Raw genomic sequence first — 16935 nt, forward strand, 5'->3', positions numbered from 1 at the left:
GTTATTTCAAACCACATTAGTTCATTGAATTATTTTTTTTTCCCCAGCGTGTTTATTTTTCTGCTGTAAACCAACCACTGATCGATGAATGAACGGATTACTCCCTCCATTAAATATTCACTCCATAATATTTGTTGTCATTTGCATGTTTGAGACACATAATAAGAAACCAAACAGTGAGGCATTTTAAGCAAAAATCATCAAAAACCTAAACATCCAGCAGCCATAAACCCTCTAACAAACAACACGCCTGAAGAAAAATCCTGAACCGGAGACATAATACATAAATCCAAACAAGCCAGACACTCCGTTTGTGTCGATGACAGTTGAACAGATGAGCAGGGAGCGGCAGATAATTCACACTGTCAACTGTGTTGCAGTATCAGAGCCACACCAGCCGTTTACAGAAGGATGACATTAAACTGGCAGAGCAATGATAAAGTGATCTAATGAAGCCTCTGAGATGTTCCAGTAATGCATATTCTATTTCTGTCTGAAGGGACGTTCACGGTACAACCTGAAATTACATACAGAAACTATAGGGCCTCGGTTTGCAGTGGATTGCTGAGAGTGATCAATGCTTTGGACCTGTGCACATTTCAACTTGACTTGTATATTTCAGCATTTAGGGGGCACTTATTATGAGTGACACTGATCGATGGTGAAAGCACTGGCACTTTTATAACTTCTATGCAGTTCTGCTAGAAATCATAACTCAGTTAATCTGTCATTTTGACTCCACTGAGAATAACTCAGCAGTCCTGGCTTTGCACTTTCTTCTCACACTCTCTCTAAGCGTTAGGGATTCTCTCAATTTATTACAAACAGCCACCTCAGAGTCTTTACATGAGCTAAAGTTGGATAAACACAAAGATATCAGTCCTAAATTATAGAAACCTTTTTTCATTTTACTTTGCTTTATTCCGTTATTATTCTCTACTTGTGCATTCTCGGTGAAAAGCTTTGGTTTCCTGTGCAAGAGCAAACCAGTTTGTCGGTTTAAAGGGAGCAATATATCTACTTTACTTTCTTTCAAGTCCATCTGGTGTAAATTCCCAGTTCCAGGTGGGAGTTGGAGCACAAGTTGAGTATTGATTGAACCAATCTAAAATGTTCGCCTCCTTAGAGCAGCTGACACACACGCCCCCACATGATTAAGTGAACAAGTAGCCCACAGAGTCCACTTATCAAGCGAAGTTAACTTCCTGACTGCTCTTATGGATGTAAGTTATTGTGGCATGGACCCTTGTGGTGAGGACAATCAAGATGTGCAGTTTTAAAGGAAACATCCGAAAAAATGGGTAAAAAGAATTTAAAAAAAGGGTTAGATTATAAAAGGATCAATTATTTACGGACATTTCCATTCTTTTACACCCAATAAAAAGCAGTTTTGTGCTTTTTTGCATTACCCTTTCAGCACTTGTGTTTCTCCAGTACTTCAGTTCTTTTACTAAACACGAAGTTTGCAAAGCAGTGAGTGATAATCTCCCACTGAAGGCAGTGATCCTGAACGGTCTGCGTAATCCAGGCTTTTCCTCGCTCACTCTACTACATCACCAAGAAAAACATTTGCATAATATCTTCCTTGTAGCTAGACTGGCAGATTTCATACAAAAGATGAGCAGCAGGCTTTCACGCCACCATTTGTGGCCGATCAGCTGGTCCATCAGACCAGACTGGGTCTGGGAAGGGAGATTTAAAAAGGTAGGAGGTAAACGCAGCCTTCTAACGTAAATAATAAGAGGTAGTTTAACACATCTCAGAACTAAACGACCATATAGGATGTTTGTTCCTCCCTTAAATCCAACTCATACGAGCGTTTTTACTATCGGTACGAATTCTGAAGTGTTTTCTTAAATCAGCCATAAAGTCATAAGGTGACGGTTTTTTCACTTTACGGCTATGTTTAAGCAACAGCATGAGTTGCTTACGGTTAGAAAAAGGTGATATTTTGGGCTAAAACGCATTCTTCATACTACCATCTTAATAGAAACCATTCTGACACTTTGCATGTATGAAAGACCGTAATTTCCTTCACTGCAATTACGGGTTTTATCCCTGAATGAACAAACATCCCATAGAGTCATTTTTGGGATAAAAACAATTTCCCGCACCAATGCACACTCAGATAATATGTAGTTCTTTGAACATTAAATTGTATAAAACCTTGACTGGTGGAATCGCACAAAAAAACAACATTACACCAGTGAGCTTAAAGCAGTCTGTGAAGCTTAAAACTCTGTGCTTCTGACTCGTTTTGAAGTACGTTGACTTTGTTTATGCCATATTCCCACGCCGGAGAGAGTGCCTGGAGGCTGAGATAATGCAGTTCACACCGTTTTACTTTACGATTGCTTAACATTTTTGTGGACTTCTGATGGCGTCTTTGTGGCCTCTTTGTGACATAAACAAAAAACAATGCTTTTGGCTGTATGTGTGCATAATCGGACACAGCCAAAGAGCAAAGGGTTACTCCAATGCGAACTTTTGACACAGGATTTAGTTTGGATTTTGGAAAATGTATAAAGAATGAGATGAGTCGCATTCTATTGTTGTTTTCCTGTTGTGTTTCGGTGGATGATAATATGGCTGATGGACTGCCCTTCCCAGATTGATGGGCAGCAACAATTGCTTCTCTAAGATCGTTACTAATGTCTTTCCTCCTTGATATGATGTTAACACACAACTGAATGCTCCAGACCATAATCAATTAATCAAGTGTATTTGATCGGCAGTACTTGTCTGTTACTTATCTTTTTAATTTCCTTTTTTGTCACTTTTGTTAAATTATAGGTCTCGTTATGGTTTATTTGTATCAATATCAACAAACTGCATTCAGCATTACCATGCACAGACCTGATGCCAAACCTTTTAGGCATACAGCACAATTGTAGCCATCTGCTAGAAATAGAAGAAGAATTGAACGAAATCCTTTTTTTGTGATGTCTGTGAATTATGACTGGTTGAAAATGATCGTCATCAACAACAACAACAACAACATAAAGGTCTCGCCAAAGGTTTTTCTGACAGGCTCCCGCTGAAAATGTCAAGTTTGTCATACAGCTGTCATCCTAGAGTCGGTAATGAGGAAGATGATACTGCTCAACCCAGAGCTGTCAAAAAGCTAATGGCCGTTATACAGGGGGTCGGACTCATGATACTTCTTCTCTGTGTCATTTTCTGCCACTTGACCAAAGCCAGCTGCCATTGTCGAACTGTGTTCCTGCCAATTACTGTTCCAGCTTAAGGGGCGTATTGTTGGACAATAATAGATACGCCTTGCCCTGCCTGCCAAGTGGTAATTGTTGGACTCCAAATGGACATTGGGTTGTTTGTCTTTGTTGCAAAAAAAGGCAAGGCATAAAAAGAATAACTCATATTGTGCACAGACACGATGAAAGAACTAGAGAAACATGAAAACGGAATCGGAGAACAAAAAACGGAGAAACTGAAGTCTTTCTCTTTGTCTGTCCCTGCAGAATGAACCAGGCACCCACCAGTGGCTTTGAGGAGGATGTGGGAGCCAGAACAACTCACCATGTCATGTACCCAGAGAGTGCCATAGACTTGGACAATACCACCAGTCTGGTGCTGATCCCTTTCAAGACTTTGGACCTGCAGTGGATTATTAGTGCCCTGACCACTGGCACTATTAAATAGTAAGTGTGTTCAGCTTGAGTAGCCAATATTTTCATTTAAAAGGAGAAATAAAATGGTTATATGTAATATAAACAGAAACAGAGGCTTAGGATCCTAATTGTATTAGGGAATAATACAATGTTTGACACAGAAACTGAAGGCATTTCAACAGGTTCTCCAAATGAAACTTATATTTATTTTGTACATACATTTAAATGCATGCAAACCTCTATGTGATCATTGGGTAAAAACTATAAGAGACCCTTTCATTTTTCACAAAATTTCACCTTTAGCAGATTTATTCTCTGTGACCCGTACTCATTAGCTTTATTACTGGACACATCCAGGAAGAAATTGAGCCACAGCCAATAATTCATTCACATTACCATGTTAGTTGGTGCTGGTATCCAAGCAAATGTTGCCTATAAATGTGCAGTTGTCTTCCTGCCAAAGCAATCATTCTGCCTCATTAAATTAAAATTCACTGGCTGTAATGTCAGCTTCATTCCAAAGGCCATTCTATCTGAACTGACTGCTCTGAATTTTGTTAAATGTTCAAGTCTTTAAATTAAATGGAGCACCGTGAAAGAACAGTACTGACGAAAGCTTGTTCACATTTCTATTGCTGCAGAACAGTGGTTTATGCACAGCACTATTAAGGTCCCACCACAGCATTTCTATCAGGCTGAGGTCAGGACTTTGACTGGACCATTGCAGCACCTTGATTCTTTCCTTCTTCAGACATTCTGCTGTAGATCTGCTGCTGTGTTTGGGATCATTGTCCCGTTGATGACCCAGTTTCAGCCGAGCTTTAGCTGTCAGACAGATGGCCTCACATTTGACTCTGGAATACTTTGGTATACAGAGGAGTTCATGGTGGACTCAAAAGCCGCATTCGGACTGTAGGAACCTTTGGCAGTTCCTATAACCTTTTCAGGAACGGGGCCGTTTTTTCCCGCATTCGGACATACAGGAACTCGGGACCACGGCCCTCAGTTCCTATAACCATTTTAGCTCCTTCTCCTCAGCTGGGTCTGTTCTGGTTCTATAGGAACACATCTGACGGAGGTGTTTGGTGGTTGGTAGCTCCGCCCCTTGTCATGTTGTCACAGCTGAAATGTTTCCTCATACGACACAGACACAACCTGCGCATGTTTAATAAGTTAAACTTACTCGTTGTCTCCTTTGTCTGCGGCGCTCTGCTCTCCTTCCTTCATGAAACCAAGAAGTAACGCCCGCGCTCGATCCTTCGTCTCCTGACTCTCTCTGTGAGCTCTTCCAGCCTCCATGTTAGTAACACGTCACTGTCACAGACGGTTGCGTCGCATCAGTCTCTATCAGGGTCCCGACTCATGTGCGAATGCAAACTGAAACAGTTCCGCTGGGGAAGGACAGTTATCAGAACGAAATTCGAGGAGAACCGTTCTTAGAACTGCTCTGTCCGAATGCGGCTAATGACTGCAAGGTGCCCAGGTCCTGTGGCTGCAGAACAAGCCCACATCATCAGCCCTCCACCACCGTGCTCAACAGTTTGTGTGAGGTGTTTGTGCTGATGTGCTGTGTTTGGTTTTCTCTAAACGTGCTGCTGTGCTTTATGACCAAACATCTGTACTTTGATCTCATCTGGCCTAAGAGCATTGTTCCAGAAGTCTTGTGGTTTGTTCAGATGTAACTTTAAAAACCTAAGCTGTGCTGTCATGTTCTTCTCTTGGCACATCTTTCCAAACAAATCATACTTACTCAGTTGTTTTCTAATTACAGTGTCATGAGAGTTGACATTTGACTTCCTAACTAAGATCTGAGATGTAGGGTTTTTTTTCAATTCTTCTGAGAACTTCACGTTTTCATGTCTTTCAATAAAATAAGGCACCACTGACCAATTAATGCTTGTCCACATTTCTAGTTCTGCCTTTGAATAGTTCAAATCTTTATATTAGCTTATTTAATCATGAAATAGGCACACTCACTGTATATAATCTATATGATTTAGGCTACTTCCATATGTTATCCCTGCTGAAGTTTGAAGTTGTTTCTGCAGACACACACTGAATAACAACTGCTCACAGGTGCTGCACAAGCATGCATTTAAATATTCAGTGTCTTCACCAACAACTTCAGACCAGATGCTCTCATGTGATGAGTGGTGCAAAATGAAAAAAAAGAGAGAGAGAGAGCTTGACTTCAAAATCTGCCCAGCGTACAGAACATAATTAGATTTCCTCATACATGTTTAATTAAGAAAAACTTTTATTTTTCAGACATCATCAGATTAAACATTTAGATTAAATCAAGCAAAATGTTGTACTTAAGAGTTAATCTAATTTACTTTTCTTGTCCTGCAGCACATATTTACCAGTTATGCCCAGGATAAAGGCTAACAAAGATAAGGTGAGTTTCCTTTTCCTTTTTTTTTTGTTTTTTAACTATCTCACTCTTTTTGTTTGGATGGCTTTTGTGCTGGCAGCCTTTTACATCTGTTTGCTCTTTTCTCACTCTCTGTGCTCACATAAGGTGTAAATTAATACAGCTGATGTCTCTCATTTCCATGTTTCGCAGTCACTATCGAAGCTTCAAGACTGTTAGTCTGCTCTAAAAAAAAATCCTGGTTTTATAACTGTAGCATCATTTGAGCATCATTTGACAAAATCGTCATCCAAAAAATGTAAAGACCACTGTGCAGTGAGTTCAGCAGCTCACATGTACAGTTATCACCCACTGATAGAGTTAGAAGTAACAGCTGTTGCAAGGCAATTCTTGGGATGTGTCCCTTTAAAATTTGCCACATGTATTCCTGGTTGCTGTCATGAAAAAAATAAAGCCTGGGGTTTTATTTTTATTTTTTTTTTGCATGCCAAACAAATGTATGTCATACAATAGTCAGATGATAATGAAACATTTAAATCATACAAAACCTGAGCTATTAAACATTTAGGCTTTGCTCATTGTGGGGCAACATCCATTCTTTCATACCAGTAGCTTTGGTTATGCAGGCTTGTAACACGCTCCCTCTTACCAATTCTAAATTGAAAAGAATGCAATTAGAGGACAGCTTTGCACCAAACGTTTAAGTATCATAAAATACAAACAGCCATTATAAATGTGTGCCGCAAGATGAAATTACAGGGTCTCACTCTACTGCTTATAAACAAAGCTTGTGGATCCTTAAAAAAGCAACAACTCGTGTTCTACATGGTAAATGTGTCGGAAATGTCCATGTTTCTATTCTTATATGTAATTAATTAAGTCAAGGTATGATCCTAACATGCATGCAAGAGGAATCCAGATAATGTGTCAAAGCTTGTATAAAGCTTAGGTGAATTAACAGTTCTTAATTTATGATGGACTATATTTATAAGGACTATAAGTATCACATCAAATCATACAGTATTGATACTTTGTAAATGATTAGAAACAGGAGTTCAAACATCAAACATCCTGCATTAAGTAATATAATCATAATGAGTCAGAGTGTTACCTTGTGCAGTGTGTGAATTGTACAATTATTTTTTATTTTCATTTCCGATTTTTTGATTATGTATCATATATACACAATCTCCCTTTGGATAAAGGGAATTGAACTGAAATAAATTATTGTGCCACCATATCATCTTATGCTAAGCTGGTGATCTAGTATTGTTATTTATCACATTGATTAGCTTAGCATTAGCACAATAGCTAACGTTGACTCACTAAGCTAAACTCAAATTCGTATTCTGGATCTGCATATGCTTACTGTTGGGCTATAAATCTTTGAAATGGTCCAAGAGTGTCCCAGATAAAGTTGATTACATGCTCAAACTCTCAGCACGTTAACGTGACACACAAAAAGACCAATTATTTTGTTAGTCAGACTAAAACCGAACTTTTAAAATGCACGTAAATATTAGCCTAGAAATCTAGACGCCCCTAGCGGCCGCAAATGGAATTTGCTCCGGGGCTATTTGCTGTACGGGTCTGGCTTGCTAGGCTACATAAACATAGTAATTTGACCAAAATCGGTGGAATGTGAACCTCTTCAATCGAGGCTACCACCTAGATAGATGCGGGGGATTGAATTTCTGCTGCACGAATACACTCAACTAAGCGCTCTGCACACGTTCCATCTTTTTGTGCATTTTTTTTTAAAACAGCAAGTGTAATTATATATTAATACAGGCAGGTTCACATTTCTTCAGATGGCTGAACAGTATTTTATTACTTTAATCCACTTTTCCACTGCAAGATGTAACCTATCATTGGAAACTAATTGGAAACTATGACCGATAGAGAGCTCAACATCTTTTAGGGAATAACAATAATGATTATGATTAATTGTGTTTTACCCCATCTCTACCAAGCCCAGTCTGTGCTTAAACAAAACATGTTGCATTTTTGATCAGATCATGCTTCATTCGTGTTGTAAATATGTTAAAGGGGGACATAGATTCTTGCAGACTTTTCTAGCTGTATTTTCGATCTGCCCAAAAAAAAAAGCACGAGTGATACGGCCCAATAAAGTGTTTTAGATTGTGCCTAATTATGTCGGTGATGTGGAGAAGGTTCCACATTCCTGTCTCAAGCTGCAAGCTACTGCAGCACTACACAGCAAGAAAGGATAAACATTTAGCTTTGACAGCAGCTATACCAAAATGGCTTCTGTGTCACTGGTTTGAAAATATCTTGTCAAATCCAAATTCTGTAATATCAAATATAGTTTTGAACCCAAGTCATATTTTACACCACTTTCATTTAAAGGGGAAAAGCTTTTCATTTGCACAACTGAGTCACATTCTTTGCGAGTCATATTAATATTAAGTAATATTCAGATGAAAAACACTTTGAATTGCATTATTAAGGATAACTGGAAAGTCAATCTTATTTTGAAATGGCTTGAAATAGCCACAAAATAATCCTACCCACTTTCCAAATTTGGGTCTGCTGCACGGTAAAGGCTCTGGCAAAGATTATACTGCAGTAGCTTTCCGGTACTTTCATTTTAATTTTTGACAAGTATTTAGAATGCAGGACTGAACTATTTTCTGCCGTTCCGGTAAATTACAAAGGAGTGGAAATTCCTCTTTTTTTTTTTTTTTTTTTCCAGGTGTTGATTTATAGTCCAACATTTTTCAAATACGTCTATGAATCCTGGCTCGAGGGTCATGGACGATATCCTTCGACTGGCTTCCTCAGCTTGCTGCTTGCTATCCACATATGTGATGAGGTGAGTTTAACTACACCAATAAGCAACATAAGGAACCTTGACGAGCTAATTCCTCAGCCAAGTGGACTCTTGGGATTGATAAGGAAAGCTCTGGTGTTCTGTTACAGAGCATTTCAGGACAGTGATGTGCTGTGAAAAATAAGCAGTGTTAGGTATGAGCATCTGAACTGAAGCTATAAAGCTTGCCTGGACGATGTTTCACTGTGATGGTGGTAATGAGTGCTTTTGTCGACTTTGTCTGCTTAGGTCAGTGTGTTTGGATTCGGTGCAGACCAGTACGGAAACTGGCACCACTACTGGGAGAAGAATCATTTGGCTGGAGCTTTCCGGCACACAGGAGTCCATGATGGAGATTATGAATATAACGTCACCTTGCTTTTGACAGACAAGCACAAAATCCGAATGTTTAAAGGCAGATAATACCAACCGTGAGACATCCTCCCAATGAAACTATGATGTTTTCTCTCTTTTTTTTTTTTTTAAGACGGTGTGCACAGACATTTCCACTTGAGCTGTTCTAGTCATGGGCCCAACTAGACGAAGCACGGATGAAAGGAGGTTCCCACCTGATGACCCCAATGACCTGTTGGTCAGCACTGTTCACTGGTCTATATAGGGAGTACAGGGAATTATTCACTGAGTCTGGTCCATTTTTTCTTTAGCACAAGTTTCTTGTGTTTAAAACTTCAGTCCTGTTTCCTGTTGTTTGCTGAAGCTACTGTTTCTCAAATGTCATTTTCAGTACAAACCAATAGCTTTTTTCTCTGTTCATTGACTACCTGGAAGCAACACTGCCACTTTTCAGGATCTATAATGCATTTCACGAATGCACCTCAGGCTGAACAACCAAGACAACATGTCAGTCAACAAACATGATAAATATATATATGTAAATATATATATTTATATATACACATGGAGAGAGTGTGTGAGAGAGAGAGAGAGAGAGAGAGAGATATGTATATATATCATGAATGTATATTATGTTTATATATTTATCATTTATATGTATATATATATATGTATATGGTTTACATACACATATATATTTCTTTAGTACAATTGTATAGTATTCCCTCATTCTGTGTTCAACCTTTTCTTGTACAACTTGGCCATCTGAAGCGTCAGATGTGCATGGATGATGATACAAACAGACAAAGTGCCATATTCCACTGTCGTTGAATGGACAGAGACTGGGATTTTTTATTGATGAATTGATGATAGTCGTTTTTCGCTCGAAGAGGCTAAATTGGAAGCTGTGAAACTACAAATCGAAAACCACGAAAAATAAAACCAGTTTAACTTCTCATAACAAAAAGATATTGACTACACTGTAAATTGAATTTAGAAATGTCCCCAGTGTAACCGCGAAGATGTCTAATTTTTTATATAATGGAAGTTATGAGAGAATCAGATGGGTTTTTAATTTGTTAAATATTTTTTTCACCATACTGATTGATTTTGACGATAACTACCAGCATCACAGAGCTACTTAAGCTTCCTTTCTGACTGATTGCAGTAGGAGAATTGAAATCAAGCCAAATATCAGCCTTAAAGGACGACTTCACTACAATAAGAACTTATAGGATACCCGCTAGGTTGTCGCCAGCTTTACGAAATACTGAATTAATGAGCCTTCGAACACATCTCTGTCCATAGTGAGAAAATGTCTGTCCCTTCTGACATGTGTATTACACAATAGACATAGCGTCTTGTGATTCAATGATTGCTTTTTTTAAATGTTTTATTATTGATTCAAGTGTATATACCACCAGTAAATTTGATTTCTAACCAAGATAATAGTGTTTCAAAGCCAATTGCCGGAAACAAAACTCAATATTCTATTAAACTTTAGCTAAATACAGAAAAGGTGAAAAAGAATAAATACATTCCTTGTCTTTTTTAGGAATCTGAGCCAAGTTTAGCCAGTCAGTTAACATGGCTTCAAAGACAGCATAATCAGTCTGTTGGTTGGCCCCAAAATGTTAACCCAAATTAAAATATGTCCATGGCTGTCAAATATTTACAATTTTGCTGTTATTCATAGTTCCTTGACGATTTGATCCACTGACTTTTCCTCTTTTTCTGTCATTGGTTAGATGGCATGGATTATCATTAAATATAATACGGATAATCATGCTTTCATTGCCGTCTACACCTATTTGCCAAAAGAATTAAACCATTAACAGGTAAAAAGGAATAATACTGTTTAACTGTTCACAGTGCAATGTTCTGCTGGGGAACTTTAGGTCCTAGCATTCATCTTGATGGTACTTTGACATCCACTACCCACCTGATCCTGTTGCAGAGCACTGCATGCCTCATGGCAGCGGCAATCCCTGACACTGAAGGCTTCCCTTAACTGAAAAGTCTCATGGTGCATGGCAAAAGTTGCTCTGGAACTGTTCAAGGATGAGGACGCGTCAGCCAAGAAGATGACCTAATGCATACCGATCGCCCTGTAGGTAAATTCCCAACCACAGGGAGCAGAAATTCTCAGTTCAAACTGAAGTGTAAAATATGCAGCTGAACTGAATGATTTGTCACCTCATATTAAAGGGGAAGTTTTGTTTTTTTTTAAAACCTGGACCTTATTTCTGCCATAAAATACGTTCATCTACTCACCGATGATAACAGTTTTGTGAAAGTCGCCGTCCTTCGGACGCTATTTAGATTTCTCGAGATCCGCGTATATCCATATAACGGGAGAGAACAGGACAGAGACAATACATACTATACTTACAATACATAAGGCATTATCTGTCTTTATTTCACCAATACTTTAAACGAATGAATGAATGAACGCGAACTATTGCAATGTTAGGTCAGACCTGCCGTGTTGTTGTTATCGGGGGCTTTCTACACGCGCATCTAGTGGGATGACTTCATCGACGAGTAATTAGAATGAAAATACATGCTAGCTTGCGCAAATTTACAAATCTGGAGACAAAATACCTTGAGAGCGCACAGCCCCTTTGCCCTTAGTGCAGCCATGACCATTAACATGGTAATTACCCCCTCAGAGAACTTCTTTGTATGGGCATACTTTGGGCTTTAACGCTTCACCTGGGTTGTGGATCTGCCTAAGAGTTGGGATTTTGTGCAACAATAGATGAGGTTTTCATTATTGGCTGTAAAGGAAGAAATGACAGAGGTTTTTAATACTAGAGGAGAAATGCAATGTTCTTCATCATTTTTATTATTTCATTTCCATTAGCATTGACTCCTGACATATGATACAGCCTATACAGGGGTGCCTTATCATTAAAACCAATGACCTTTTGTGCATTTTTTATGTACTTTTTGACATAAGTAAATGTGAAGTGCCTTTCAATGGGAGCTTTTAAGACTTACTTTTTTCCATGAAATGTTACTGTATTGTAATTATTTTCATAGTTATTTCTAATTTTGTCAGTAATATTCACAAGTGTATGTTGTCGTTGTCTAAACATTGCAAATTTGAAAGAATCACTTGCATGACACTTGCAGCACAGCTATCGTAAGTTTTTCTTAGTAAGAGGTCAACGTCTTTGGTTCCTCACGTTTGCAGTAATGCCACTATCTGACGCCCAGGCTTGAAATGATTTGCTGCACATGCTGAACTTTTGTAGATATATGAGCTCTTAATACTTTAAAAACAATATATCTTGTGTTCTCTGTCTTTTCTTTTCTTTTGGAACAAATGTCTGATGAGCAATGTTGTGTTATTTTGTATTTGTCAAATGTTAAGCTCGGGTTTGATAACTTACTAGGCTATGAATTGCTTCATGTGCCTTGAAAGATAATGGGGGCATTGCCCAGCCAGTATAATCATGATCTCTTAACAAGCTGAGGAAACGAAGAAGGGAAAACAAAAAGGAATCATCTGCCACAGACGATGGTGGTGCACGTTAGTTGTACAGAGAATACTGGCACCTAGTGGACAAGAATATGTACCTAGGATTTAATGCTGATATCTAATTTCAGTGGCTGTCATGTCACAATGCTTTTTATATTTACACCCAGTTGAGGTCGGAAATGTTCATGTTAGAAAAAACATGTATTTACTGTGTATTTCTACTAGTCTGAAAAAGGTTTAGTTTAGGTCAATGAAACTGAATTATGTGGGAGAGATGCATGATAATAATTTGAATTATTCAGTTATTCAGCTATTTATGGACTTCCACAGTTTAGCGAAATACAACTGTAGCTTTGCTGCTTAAATAGCAGGAAAGGAAAATTGTTTGATGATCAATACACTATGCATTTCACAAATTTTGATTTGGCAGGTCATTTAAATATGCTTTCTTATGAATGGATATACAAACTTGGAAAAGGGATTAGATTAAATTTGATGGGTTAGGGTTAATTTAATGAAGGCTTGTGCAGTCCAGTGCCCTTCTCAATGTGGTTGTCAGTAGTGTGAACTTTTTTCCCCCAGCGTTGCTCACTACAGCCAATAGGTTTATAATAAAAGTGTATGAATGCCAGCAAGTTCCAGAGTTTTCATTTGATTCCTCTTTTTGCTTCAAATACGCAACTGCTGTTTATTTCCGGTGTTCACGTTAGTGATTTTAAGAAATAGATTCATACTTTTAAGCCTGTGGAGTCCTATTCACACCTACAGTATTTATAGGTCCGCCTTCATGCACTATATATGCGACATTAAAGTTTCAGAATGCTCGGTCCGGCCTCTTGATTATCCATGTATAAGCTGAACAAAAAGATTGTTAAAGTTAAAGTAATAAGTTATTTAACTTAGTTTCAGCAGCTACTTCATTTTCCATGGCAACATGCATGTTGTGCTCAAGTTTTTGGCACATTACATATTTATTTTCTTATCCACCATTCAACACGGATAGTAAGGCGCCAGGTGTGTGCCTAATTTATTCCTGAGCCTTGCAACAAGCTTTGACATACAGCCAGAGTAAACAAGAACTACATTCGGCTATAGAATGAACAATAAGTCCTGGAGCATACTGTATAGCCCCCAACAGAGCTTTCATCTCAACAGCGTGAGGTCAGTCTGGGACCGAGGACGACAAGAAACACTAAATCCAGCGAGGAGCATCCTCTTTGAGATGCTTGGAACAGGTCTCCTGCTGTCCTTATGGTTAACAAACACACCAGATAACAACAATGTCTCATTTTATACTGTGTTGAGGAAAAACTGTGAGGTTTGTTGGAAGATACGTGTTGCTCTGTTATAGAATCAGCAATCTGGTATTCTTTCAACCCCGTACCTATTTACACTAGTACTGCAAATGGCATCATTTTTTACACAAAACAAACATGCTATGAGCCAGTAAAGGCTCATATTATAGTGCGAGGAAGTCTACTGGCCTGGCAGGCTTTGTCTGTAACAAAATTAAAATGCAATTAAATCTTAGAGATCCGCCTGCTGCCAATTGCACTTTATGACTGAACAAGATAACATTTAAATTGCCCGTTGCGTGCCTCTGTTTAAATTGACTTAAATGAGTCTTTAAATGAATGCAGGTTACATAATCCCATTCCCTCGAATCGGTATTTGGCACCGATACACATTTAGCCTCATTATCAGATGGCATTAAAACGTGCATATGCACCTGATGTTCAGTTTTACCACAAAGACAATGTATCCTCCCACAAGTAAAAGTCCCGTATTCAGAAATATTCTTTGTGTTAGCTTGAGAAAATATAGTATCGTAAAAGTAACGTTTCCAAAAAGTCAAAAAGTAGCATTGTTATAGTATAGGTACAGTTCATCCCAAAGTTACTCATACCCATGTCAAATTTTGATTGTCATGTAAAGTCTTTACTCGACCAATAGGTTTCCCAGGACCCGAAATGTATATAAACAAGTGAGAAAAGAGGGCAGGAGCCATCCAGTTTCTATACCCGCTTATCCCAGTTCAGGGATTCTGGTTCAGCTGGGGGCTTCGAACCAGAAACCTCAATGCTGACTGTTCTAACCACACACCACTGTGCAGCCCAGATGATAAGATATTACATATCATGTGAATGAAAATGTTAAACAATTTGCAGTGGACAGTTAATCACTTCACACTTCACATTAAGTGAAATCTGTCACTACCACTCCCTTAATGTAAATGTAAATGTATTTTATTTATACAGCCCTTTACAGACAATCATTACGATGTACCAAAGTGCTTTACAGCAGTTAATAAATAAAGAGAAGAATAAGTCAAAACAAATAAAAACAACAAAAGAACAAAAGAACAGTGAAAGCAATAAAATACAACAAAATCAAATAAGATAAAACAAGATAAAAGTGTCATCATACTACTGGCTATTAAAAGCAATCCTAAATGAGTAGGTTTTTGAAGAGGCCCAGGTCAGAAATAAGACGCAGCAGGACGGGGGGCTTATTCCAGAGCCTGGGGGCAGCTTTGGGAAAAGGCTCGCTCACCCCAGGGTTTGTATTCTGACCTGGGCACTTCCAGCAGAAACTGATCTGTTGACCTCAGAGCTCTACCAGGATTTCGGACTGTTAAAGCTCAGATAAATATGATCGGGCGAGGCCGTTAAGAGCTTTAAAAAACAACATTAAAAGTTTAAAATCAATTCTCTAAAGGACAGGAAGCCAGTGGAGGGAGTTAAGAACAGGAGTGATGTGCACACGTCTGTTGGTGTTGGTTAAAAGACGGGCAGCAGCGTTTTGCACCAGCTGAAGGCGACTGAGAGAAGACTGGGAGACGCCCACATAAAGAGCATTGCAATAGTCTAACCTTGAACTTATTAGGGCATGGATGGCTTTTTCAAGGTCACGACGACTTAAAAACGTTTTAACTTTGGCCAGGAGACGCAGCTGGAAAAAACTAGTCCTGACGACATTGTTCATTTGTTTGTCCGACCTCAGATCAAAGGTCAAAGGTCACGCCCAGATTTCTGACAGTTGAACTAAGCTTTGATGACAAGGTGCCAAAGCCAGCCGTCACAGTAATTAATAGTAACATTAATTTCCAAAGTAAAAAAAGGTGGTGCTTCTTAAACTGTTTACATTTATATATTCTCATGGTATTCAATCATATTATTATTGGTGTGTTTAGGATATTTGAGTTTCCACAAAATAACAAAGTTCCCTGAAATAAATCTCTAAAATCTTAAAGAAAACCAGCTATTCCTGATGTTAAAACTAGCTCATTAGCAAACGTTACTATCCTAGCTTCAGTTAACTACATGGACAGAAAACTTTCTGTGCTGGTAATGTCGCAGTTTAGGGAGTAATGTTTCTATACGCTGTGGAGTGGAAAGCGTATTTTTGTCTTCATTGTTCTCCAAAGATTCTGGAAGGGATTCAGGTGGGGATTTTTCTACAAACTGCCTGCTATATCCTTTTTTCCACATCATGCTCTTTAGTTTGAAATTGTTACACTGGCCCACTGCCTGACAGAAAATAAATAAACGAGCCCAAAGCCCATGACATTCCCATCGCTATGCTTGAGTATGATAATGGTATTGTTAGGGGGTGAATGTTTCTGCGTCATCCCCGTGTCCAAACAAGTCTGTTTTCATTTCACCCAAGCTCCGACTTAAAAACCAAGCACATTCTTCTCGGTCCAAGTCATGGATGTATTATATTATCATGGTCCAAGTCAGCTCGTGAAGAGGTGAGGCGACCTTTTGTGTGTCTGTCCTGTAGAATGAAGTGTTCCTCGGTTGGTGTCCATGGAGACAAGAGGTGTAGTGTCTGCTCGTGCTTGAAATGAGATTTTAGTACCACAATAACCCCAATTTACTGAGACTTCCGTTGTGGGGATTCTTGGACTTTGTTGGATTGAAAAAAGGGCTACGATAGGATTTTTTTACAAACATCAGTCAAATTTTAGAAAATCTTGACTATGTGCTTAATTTGATCTTCCAACTAAAACAGTGCCGCTCTGTATGAAATTAAAATTAAATTAAATTAAATGACTTTTTCTTTTTTTCCCCCAAGTTTATCAATCCCAAAGGGAAATTGTAATGTTGTAGCGCGTCTTATTTTTCCATTTGTGATTATTCTTCATAAGCAGTAGTTGCGTATTCAAATTTATTCGTGTAGCACATTTCATGTACAAAACAATTCAAAGTGCTTCACATAAAATAAAATCATTGCAGCAGGGAGTGGAAGAAGC

At 38.6% G+C, this 16935-nt stretch overlaps 1 protein-coding gene across 1 annotated transcript in view; it reads left to right on the top strand.

Annotated features, from left to right (window-relative positions):
- The window catches only part of LOC142367921 (CMP-N-acetylneuraminate-beta-galactosamide-alpha-2,3-sialyltransferase 1-like), a 79113-nt gene extending 67703 nt beyond the window's left edge, over window positions 1-11410 (top strand). Inside the window, exons 4-7 of the mRNA XM_075449945.1 lie at window positions 3480-3659; window positions 5982-6027; window positions 8720-8839; window positions 9086-11410. Coding sequence (XP_075306060.1) covers window positions 3480-3659; window positions 5982-6027; window positions 8720-8839; window positions 9086-9259 — 520 coding nt within the window. The 3' untranslated portion in view covers window positions 9260-11410. The remainder of the gene's footprint in view (window positions 1-3479; window positions 3660-5981; window positions 6028-8719; window positions 8840-9085) is intronic.
- The last annotated feature ends 5525 nt before the right edge of the window (window positions 11411-16935 follow it).

Source organism: Odontesthes bonariensis, chromosome 18 (genome assembly GCF_027942865.1).
Source record: "Odontesthes bonariensis isolate fOdoBon6 chromosome 18, fOdoBon6.hap1, whole genome shotgun sequence".
Lineage (NCBI taxonomy): Eukaryota > Metazoa > Chordata > Actinopteri > Atheriniformes > Atherinopsidae > Odontesthes > Odontesthes bonariensis.